The sequence below is a fragment of the Rattus norvegicus genome, chromosome 5 (assembly GCF_036323735.1).
Source record: "Rattus norvegicus strain BN/NHsdMcwi chromosome 5, GRCr8, whole genome shotgun sequence".
Lineage (NCBI taxonomy): Eukaryota > Metazoa > Chordata > Mammalia > Rodentia > Muridae > Rattus > Rattus norvegicus.
The window spans coordinates 64,029,523-64,039,628 of record NC_086023.1 but is presented as its reverse complement, the minus strand read 5'-3'; the positions used below and the strand labels follow the sequence as shown (position 1 = coordinate 64,039,628).

The following is a 10,106-nucleotide window of genomic DNA, read 5'->3' as shown; positions in this document are numbered from 1 at the left end:
GAAGGTTCGCAGTGGCAGTGCTTGTGGCCTAGCCTTGGGGAGGAATGAAGGTGATTTAAAAGGAGCACCTACCCGGAGCACGGGGAACAAGGGGTAGACACGGACACCAATCAAAACTGGGAATCCTGCCTTCACTACTGCTGACCGATGGTGCTGGCTTGCCTTCTCCCTTCAGTTTTCTCCCCTTTGTAATCTGCTCTTTCACCGTGGACATGGTACTGAGTTCAGGCCCTATGTTTTTCTGGTTCTGCTTGTATCTCCTCAGGGAGAGGAAAGGGAGGAAGTTTGGTTGAGGGCAGTGTGGGAAGCAGAGCCAAGCAGATCCCAGATTCCCTGAGATGCTCTTTTTGTTAGTGCCCCAAGTCATAGACCTAGACACCGTGTCAGAAACTGTTTAATGTTAGAATTACAGGCTTTTGGCAAGTATATGGCAAGCCCATCTGTCCGTTCCCATGTCCACTGAGAACACAGCAGAGGGGGCATGCCCCAAGCTCTGGCCTCAGTCCAGACTTCAGCTTGGGTTTGTCCAGCGAGATGTCTCCAGTCCATGAAAGCCCATCTGGCTACAGCTTGAGTTCACTGGGCATTGGCTCCCCTCTTAGGCCAGCCAGCAAGTTGTTAGCCGCCAGCAAGGACATGGTGTTGCGAGTTTTGTAGGTGGCACTGCCGATGTGGGGCAGGATCACTGAGGAGAGAAGGAAGCATTGATCCCAGGTTACCAGGACAAAGGCTCTGCCTCCACACTCCTACCAATGTGTCCTCTGCTTGTGTCCTCCTACACTTAGGGAGGGTAGATGTTCCCCATGAACCCCATTCCTTTAGGGTTCAGAGGGGCAAATGCTGAGACCCATTTGGGTCTCCCATTCCCCACACACATGCACACAAAAGATTTGAACCCTTAAAAATATGGTAGGCAACAGGGAGTCACTTGTAGACAGTGAAAGTAGGCACCAGCTTAGAAGCCTAGCAGCTAACCCTGCACCCTTGAAAGTGATGGCTTCTGAACTACAAGAGGTAACTCGATGATGGAATGCTGGGTGATACCGTAGGTGCCTCTGGTTCCAGTGCAAAGCAAATGAAACTCTAAAGAGCTGCCTGCCTTCCAAAGCAGTATGAGGACATGAAATGAGGATGTGGCCAGTTTTCCTGGCTGTGGACAGCCAATGTTCGTTGTAGGCTGGCCACAGCGATCAGGTCAGGAGGATTTTACTAAGGGTTGCAATTCAGGTGCCTTCACTAAAGAGGCAGCAAGGACATGTGCGCAGTGCAGAGGGACACCAATAGCCCTGATTCCTCTCGGAAGGCTGGAGACAAAAAGGAAAGGCAAGGGTTGGGGATTTAGCTCAGTGGTAGAGCGCTTGCCTAGCAAGCGCAAGGCCCTGGGTTCGGTCCCCAGCTCCGAAAAAAAAAGAAAAAAAAGAAAAAAAAGAAAAAAAAAAAAGGAAAGGCAAGCCCTGAGGCCAGGGTCTCAAAACACTCCCAGGGCACCAGCACCCTCAGGACCCGTTAAGTGCACAGTCTCAGGCTGCAGCCCAGACCCGCAGAAGCCCTTAGGGCAGGACCTGACAATCCAGTGACTGTCCCTCCAAGAGACCACAAACGATATTAGAGCAATTGCACTTGCTGACAAAATAGCAATAGGGCAAGCCCAGAAGTATCTAGGGCCCTCGAGGACAAAACGGGACAGAAGCTCAAAAGGCTGAAGAGGGGTCCAGCTCAGAAGTTGCCTGGGGGCCTGATGGCTGGTGAGCGCATGTGCTGGAGAGCCTAAGGAACTCTCCAGCCACACCATGAGTGAGCTACCACTCGATAACTTCTGGTGGTGTCATTACTTTCCCAAACACCGTCAACAGCCATTTAGAGCCATGAGTAGCTAAGCTATGGGAGTTAGGTCAGCCTCCCTTTAACAAGCCTGTTCACCTCTTGGACCTGTCTGGGGACCCAGCTGAGCACTGCACTCCTGTTAAACAGCCCTCACTATTTATTATTCTACGCACTCCCAATCCCAGGCAGGGTTAGCATTGCTTCAGCTAGCTCCCCGGCCAGGCCTGCTCCACAGGGCAGCTATGCATTTGCACTAGAAATGGTTCTTACCGCAGTTCTTGAGGGTCAGCAGGGGGTGGCTTGGAGGCAGTGGTTCTGGGGTGGTCACATCCAGTCCTGCTGCTGCAATCTGACCACTGGCTAATGCCTGGTACAGGTCTTCCTGGTTTACCACATCTCCTCTGGAGGTGACAATGGTGATGGGGGAAAGGCTCAGAAACTCTCTCCACCCAAGCCACCTTTAGGGCAGAACAACTCACAGAATACATTTTCCCATACACCAAGCGCCTGCACTGACTTCTCAGGCAGGACTAACTACAGGGAGTCTGCATGAGAGTGCTCATCTTGACCAGCGCCCTGCCACTCACTAGCTCGTGACAGAGCTAATAATCTCTTACGAGGGCCACCGGGTTCCTAAGAAAGCCCTACCGTGCAGGAGTTCTGGTGCATGGGAGTGTAACACAAGCACTCTGCACGCACAGGGCCCAGGAGACTGCAGTTGTATTAGCCCACACAGGCGCTTCTGATCTAGCTGGCCCCTAGACCGTGGCCAAGAACCACAGAATAGCCATCACATATTTGGCCAACAAGGGCAGAGAAACCTACCTGCACCCATGTGAGCCACCAATGAGGTCAAGAACTGGCTTTCTGGAACCTTCCTATCGTGCGCTCAGTAGTACTTGAGGAATGGACTATCAGCATGCAGAGCCCTGGAAAGCCTGGAGTGCATCCTGGTGCTGGGTAGGTGGAAGCCAGGGCTGCCAGGGGCATGAGTCCTGCTTTGCTTTTAATCCCACGCCCAGGTCGCGCTTGGTGGCTAAATGTTGGTACCCCGGGGAACGCCGGAAGTAGGCAGACACTTGCGGAACACATGAACCCTTGAGGTGGTTTCACCTAACGTTCTCAAACCTGGTTTCAGGTTCAAAGGAGCTAGATATGGTGCTGCACACCTATAATCCCAGTCCTTGGAGGCTGAGGCAAAAAGATTACAAGTCCAAGCCAGACTTGGCTTGAGTGAGGCTGTCTCAAAAGCAAGGGTCAAAGGGTGCCAACTAGGGAGGAGTTAGGGAGGCAAGGACAGGGGCATTGCTATATCACAGGACCACTGCCCTGAAGTGAGTTTTAGGGTCTGTGTCCCCAAGGCCACACAGGTTCAATGAAGTTAGGCCAGGCTCAGTAACATGGAAGATTGGTCTCTGAAAGACCCTACAGAGGCCCCAGCCTTTGCAGCAGAGGGAAGCGGGCCTGCTGGAGGGCCCTAGTGACTTGCTCCCAGAATCACACTACTGTGAGCCGAACCCTGGGCAAGGTTGGGTTACTGCAGGGAACCAGAAGGCTGGGCCCTGTGCTAACTGCTCTTCCTCTGGAATTTCTCAAAGGGCTGTTGGTTTATGGAGGTTGACATGCCCGTCCTGAGCCCTCTCATCACCAACCAATAGAGAACAGAAACTCCCGGTCAACTGCATTCGACACGCCCATCTCCAGGAGTGCGAGGGGACTCAGGGACAAGGACCGCCCTCAGCTACCTGCTGATGTTGATGAAGACAGCAGTGTTCTTCATCTTCTGGAAGAAGTCCTTGTTGCAGAGCCCCCTGGTAGCCGGTGTTAAGGAGCAGGACACTACAATGAAGTCTGACTCGGCAGCCAGCTGAGCAATAGGCACTGAGAGGAGAGAGCTTCATCAGAGGCTGACCACCAAGGAGGGGCAGCAAGATGGCAGAGACCAATGAAATGGAGTAGCTCCCATATGCACACAGGAAACTCTCAGGATTCCAGGCATGGTAGCATATGCCAGCAATTCCAGGGCTCTGGAGACTGAGGCAGGAAGAAGGCTACCTTGACTTTGAGGCCAACCAGAGCTATACATTGACACTAGCTCAAAAAACAAAATCAGAGGGCTAGGGAGATATCTCAGTGTGTAAAGTGCACATTGCATGAGCATGAAAATCTGAGTTTCGATTCCCAACGACCCCCACCTAAAAAACTGGTCAAGACTCCCAAAAACTCCCAACCCAGGAGAGATGCAGACAGGTGGTTCCCTGGAGCTCCCGGTGCCCGCCAGCCACATCAGTGAGTTCTTGGTTCAGTGAGAGACCATGTCTCAAACACTGTGACGTCGGAGTTATAGAGATGGCTCGGCAGTTGAAACTATCATGAGGGCCAGAGTTGGGTCCCAGCACCCATATAATAAGCCACACAGCCTGACTATGCCTGCAGTAGAAACTCTGAGATGGGCAGAAACAGAGCAATTGCCAGGGCTTCCCACCTAGATGAGAAAACTTCAGGTCTAGGATCCATGATGGAAGTCTGTGCCCCTGACTGGTCCTCCATGTCTCAAGGAGGTAGAATGCATAACACATAAAGATCACAGAAGCCCCCGGACAACTCAAGCTCCTGCATCCTGGCTGTAAATCACACACACACACACACACACACACACCTGCATTCTGCCTGTAAATTAATCTCTCTCTCTCTCCCTCTCTCTCTCTCTCTCTCTCTCTCTCTCTCTCTCTCTCTCTCTCACACACACACACACAGAGAGAGAGAGAGAGAGAGAGAGAGAGAGAGAGAGAGAGAGAGAGAGAGAGAGAGAGAACGCAGAACAGAAGTCAGGGTCGTTTCTTACCAAACTCTGCCTGAAACTCTGCTGCTTCCTGAGGCCTGGGCTGGCGCCCCGTGTAGAGAAATCTCTGGACACCAAATGGTTTCAGTCGTCGAGCAATGGCCTGACCTAGGGGCAAGGAATCCATGATTTGCTCCCACCTTCCAGAGGGCAAGTGCCGGTTACCGGTAGAGGTGGGTCCTTTTTCTGTCTTAATGGGGCTTAGGCTGCCCCAGAGTGACAGATCCCCAGCTAGTATACTGCCCTCAGGGACCTAGAGGCAGTGCCACTCTCTGTAGGACTGGCTTACACTGGCTTCACATGGTCCCAGTCATCTTGACGGTCACTTGCTGACCTTCAGCAAGAACTGGATGTGGCATCTCTGAAGAGAGGGGTTCAAGAGATCTCCTCCCTCCTTCTGAGTCCTCTACTTCTGTGAATACAGCCCTACCTCATTTGACTTTTGGTGGCATTGCCAGCTGCCGACTTGCCCTACCAGACCTACCAGAGTTTTTCATGCATGCACACAGGTGAGGGCACTTGTGTTCTCAGACTGGAACACACCCCAGGTTATTGGACTCCTCCAAGAAGCTCCAAGGAGTGTTGGCTGTCCAGACAGGTCACCTTCAGTCCCCACCCCTAGGCTGCCTCTGTACAGGCAGGATGACAGCAGCTTAGCCTCCCACCAGGCTTCAGAAGGGTCAGCACTGAAGGAGAGGGGACCCTCGGCTGCAACTCCAGAGTGGGAAGTAGCCCACCTTCCAGAACCGGGGTCCAAGGTTGGTGCAGGCTTTCCCACGGTAGCCTGATTCCCATGGCTAGCCCAGCATCTTATAGCCTTTGCGCAAATTAGTAAAAGAACCCTGGCTCTCAGCAAGCTGCCCCTGAAACCAGAGTTCTGGGAACTCGAGCTGCCTTTTTATTCCTTTAGCCACATGCACAGCCTCACCAAAGGACACCGAGGACCATGGCACTGGGGTCTCAACCAAAAGGGGAAAGCCGAGAGCGGGCAGTGGGAGCCTCACCTATGCGCCCCAGCCCCACAATGCCAACAGTGCTCTCGGAGAGTCCATAACCGCACATCCACAAGGGGCTCCAGGAGCTCCAGCCACCGCTGTGGGGAGAAGGGTGGTGAGCAGCAGTCAGACCTTGACAAGAGAAAAGGGACCACACAGGGGCCCACACCCGGAGCGCTCCTGGCCTTTGTCTGAAGCTAATTCTGCTTCCAGGTCATAGGACAAGAGTGGCTAACAAATGAATGGATCCCTTTGAAGCCAAGAGGGACACAGGGAGTGAGCCCATAGGTAGGGCAGAAGGGCGACCTGCCCCAGGCAGAATGCGAAGCAAACTTAAGAGTGGGGTTTCTGAACAAGTTCTGGAATCACGCAACACAAAGGTGACCTCCAGAGTGCACCCCGAGACCCTGCGCGGGCCAGACTCGGGCTTCTCACCCAGAACCCTTGCACCTGATGGGAAAATGCTTTTCTCTGTTGTGCCCACGGTGTCACGTGGCCGCTCGTGCTGCCCCTGGGCATTATCGAGAAAGATCCCTGTTCCTCACATTGAAGAGTCATGGCAGTGTGATATGGGCAGCCTTGACTCTCAAAGGTATTTCTTGTCCTCTAGCTTGTCACCCCCCTTCAGCATGGGGGATGGGGGAATTCAGCATTCCACCCCCAGGTCCGGGATCCATTCCACTGCTTCCGGGTCAGCAGAATTTGCTCCTCCCTCAGCTTCACCTCTCATGACTTCCCTTCCTGTTCCCTTTAACGCAGCTCTGCGTGTGCTTTGTGCTTTAATTATTTTAGCTGAATCTATCTCCCTAATCCAGAGACAAAGCCTATCTGGACGGGGCTGCCCTGAGCGCTCAGGTCTCACTGCGGAGCCTACCTGACTTTCCCAGGCATCCACTTACTTCTTTACTTCCTCTATGGCTTCCGGCAACCGGCGGCAGGTGGTGAGCAGGAGGGAGACAGCAAGTTCTGCCGTGGCGTCTGTCAGGACACCTGGCGTGTAGCCCACCCGGATCCCGCTAGGAAGCAAACATCTGGTTATAACATTGGCCTTAAGCCACTTCACCCATGTCTCCCAACGGGTCATTTCCACGATGTTCTGCTGACTGCCAGAAAGCTCAGAACTGTAAATGGTCCTCCATCCCATCACTCCCTGCTCTGGGGAGGATACGAAAACAGAAGCTCAGGATTCACAGTCTGCAGCGAGTGACTACCTAACCGTCCCGAATTTCGTCATTGGAAAAAGAAAACAACAAAAACAAACAAACAAACAACAACAAAACCCTGGCCTTTTCTTCTTCCAGGAGATCATAGAGATCAGAAAAGAGAGCAACCCTGTCAGGGTATGGTCGGTCACAGGTCATCATTGCCCTCTAACCTTCTGGGTTAATGTGCTTTGTGCAGTGGTGGCTACTTAGCATGGGCCACTTGGCACTCTCACGGAAGCACATGACACCAGGCAAGGGGAGAGCTCCTCTGGCGCAGCCTCCCCAAGGCAGGCCCTCCCTGTCCAGAGTCCCAGCTGTACTCACCGTTTCTTGATCTCATCTAAAGCCAAGTGGTCAACCCCCACAGACAGGGTGCTGATGACTCTGAGGTTGGCTCCTGTTGTGCAGAAAACACATGTCTGTCCTCGAGGAACCCAAAGCCACGTTCTGGGGTTGGTCTTAGGAATACCGACTTATCATTTCTTAAATGAGGGGAGGAAGCTGCTATCCCTGTCCCTAGTATTAAGTTGATCTACTTTGCCACTGACTATAGGAGCTCAGGTAGAGTTCTGTCCCAGTTGCTGAACATTCTTCACGCCTTTTCAGGGCTCTTAACTCTCACCCACCAGTGGTTGTGGGTCCCCTTTAGCCACACCAAAAGCCTCTCCCCACCGACACTTGAAGTGCTGAGGTGGCTGGGGTGTGACTGTATCCTGTGCTCTCCTCCACTAAGTATCTGTCTGGTTAAGGCCAGGGTGAGAGTGGTTCTGCACCGAATCTGGCAGCCTAGGGTCTGAAGTGTTCCTTAAACTGACACAGTACAACTTACAGGACGATGTTCACTCTACCCAGGAATGAGACCTGGGGCCACTGCTGTGCGCACCCATCCTGGGTACCTATCAGTGCTCAGCACAGACAGTGCTGGGCCCCCTGTCCTGCAGCACACAGGCCCAGAGAGATCTCAAGGTCACAAAGCAAGGCCGTGGCACAGCAGAGAGGTTCAGAGCCCAGGATACCCTCCCTTCTCCACCCTCCAACCTCTACTCCCACCCAGGTATCACATGGTCTTTGCCCTCTTGGAGCCTCCCAGGATCTTACAAACCAGATCGGGGACAACATATGTCAACTGGAGCTACTGCTGGGGGCGCCCTTAGAAGACAGGGAAAACACTACAGACAAGCTCAAAGGCCAGTTACAGCAGGCTGGTGTGCTCACCCGGCACGACCCCCCTCAGAACGTTGGCTCAGGCCGACTCAGCACATACCCGCAGCATCCAGAAGTTTCTTGTCCACGCGGTCACTGAGGCGGCAGAGCAAGCCATAGGCCCCCGCCACGCCTTGCTCCAGATCCTTGCTGGGGATGGGATCATCCGAATTCCACTGCTCTACCTCACAGCTGAAGGAAAGGGAAGCCACTCAAAGAATGTAGAGGGTCCTACAGTGTGCATGGCTGGCAAACATGGGCTTCCACGTGCTATGGCCTTAGGCTAGCCAGAGTTAAGGTCACTCGTGGGGAGGCTCAGAACTGTCTGGAGTGTAGCTGGAGGAGGGGCTGAAGGGCTACCAAAGTGGGGAAAGTTGACAAGAGCTGAAGGCTCCCCTGGCCATGGGAGCACTTGAGTGTGCTTCCTTAGCAGCCCAAAGTGTGAGGTGCTCCTCCAAACCCTTCCACTGAATCCAGAGCGGTCCTGGTGTGTGTACACAGGAGACACTGGACAGTGGCTGGCAAGTCCCCAGGTCCATTCGTCTCAGCTCCTCAGGACCAAAAGTACCAACAAAACAAGTCCTTAGGAAAAACTGTATTGTGCTAGAAAATCTTCAAAACAAATCACATTCCCCAAACCATCAGAATTTAATCCCAGCACTCTAAAGGCAGTGGCAGACCTATCTCTGTAAGTTCGAGGGCAGCCTGGTCAAAAAGCAAGTTTCAGGACAGGCAAGGGTGCAACACAGAGAAATCCTGTCTTGAAAAACAGAAAACAAACAAACAAACAAGCAAACAAAAACTGACTGCTGAGTGCTCTCACCTCCACCCAAACTGGCACCGTAATGCAAAGCTGTCAAGACAAAGTGGCTAAACCGGCAGTGGGAAAGGACTGAGCATAAAGGCCAGGTCTGCCGCCTGGAGCTCAGTGACCCTGGGGCCCTGTGTTCTCAAGTCGGTGATAGAGAACTTCTAAAGCTGACTTCACAGTGTTGGAAGGACTGAAAGTCTGTGTTCACAGCTCCAGATAAGATTCAATAAACAATCATTCAAAGATTCAGAGCACAATCATCAAACGCAAACGGCCCCATCCAGTATCCAAGGAGGCAAGCCAATGGCTGCCATAGTCCCTAAACACTCCTGCCTGCCAGCTAATCTCAGAGGGTAAAATTCACGGCCTGAACCTTGCCTCTTAGGCAATCTCACTTCACTGAAGGCTGGAGACCAATATCCTGGAGCCAGGAGCAAGCCGCCACCCGGAGAATTTTCTCTAAGGCGGCCCCAAACTCCAAGCCAGCCCCTTGAGGACACAGCTGGCAACTCCTGAGCAAAGCCCCCAAGCGCCAGCGCCACCCTCCCCGATCCTGGCTCCACTTAGCCTGCCTGCCAGGCGCCCGGCTCTTGGAAGGTAGCCCCCAGTCCTGGGACAGCTCCGGAAGCCCCAGCCGTGTGTCTGGAGACTCACGATCTACCCAGCGCGGCTGCAGGGGTGTCTGAGGTTGGGTGGACTGGACAGCGTGCCAGGGGCTCAGCTGCAGACCCCACGCCGACGCGGGCGCTTACTCTGTGGCCTGGGCGAGCGCAGCCCTGCCCTGGGCCGGCAAAGGGCCAGTGACGAACACCTTCATGAGTCGCGCGGGTTTCACAAGACCCGCAGCTGCAAACATTAACCAACCTAGCCTAGCAAAAGGCGACGGAAGTGTGGGCGGGGCCGGCGTTGGGGGCGGGGCCAGCGCTGGGGGCTGGGCCGAGTCCGGACCCTAATCCATCCAGTGTGGCTGGGGCTGGCGCTCTGCAGATTTGGGTGTCCGGGGAAAGAGGCCCTTTATTTGTGTGGGTTGAGTGTAGGGCTTCAAGAGCCTTCTTGGGTGTGTGTGCTTTCAAGAGTGACAAGGTCTCGAGACTGTCAAGCATCCCTAAGAGCCTGGAGTGAAAGGCATACTGAAGAGGGCACCTGTGTGAGCGGCTATGGATATGTCTCTGACTATGCTGTCAGAGTGAGGAAAGGAGAAAGCCCTGATAGCCCTGTGAGGGCTA

The 10,106-nt window shown here is 53.7% G+C and overlaps 1 protein-coding gene across 3 annotated transcripts; it reads right to left on the bottom strand.

The window, feature by feature from the left end:
* Positions 1 to 341: 341 nt before the first annotated feature.
* Grhpr (glyoxylate and hydroxypyruvate reductase) lies at positions 342 to 9,773 on the bottom strand. 3 transcript variants are annotated; one of them, NM_001113754.1, is made up of 9 exons: positions 9,633 to 9,773; positions 8,131 to 8,261; positions 7,191 to 7,263; positions 6,561 to 6,677; positions 5,671 to 5,759; positions 4,670 to 4,774; positions 3,570 to 3,705; positions 2,095 to 2,225; positions 342 to 685 (listed from the first exon to the last, which is right to left on the bottom strand). In NM_001113754.1, exons 1-9 carry the CDS (start codon positions 9,734 to 9,736, stop codon positions 564 to 566), a joined length of 1,008 nt encoding a protein of 335 aa, NP_001107226.1. In that variant the 5' UTR covers positions 9,737 to 9,773; the 3' UTR covers positions 342 to 563. The 3 variants fall into 3 exon arrangements, with proteins under 3 accessions (NP_001107226.1, XP_017449110.1, XP_017449109.1); XM_017593621.3 differs by having other exon boundaries at positions 377 to 685; positions 9,535 to 9,745; XM_017593620.2 differs by lacking the exon at positions 9,633 to 9,773 and adding an exon at positions 9,453 to 9,611 and having other exon boundaries at positions 377 to 685.
* Between the last annotated feature and the right edge of the window lie 333 nt (positions 9,774 to 10,106).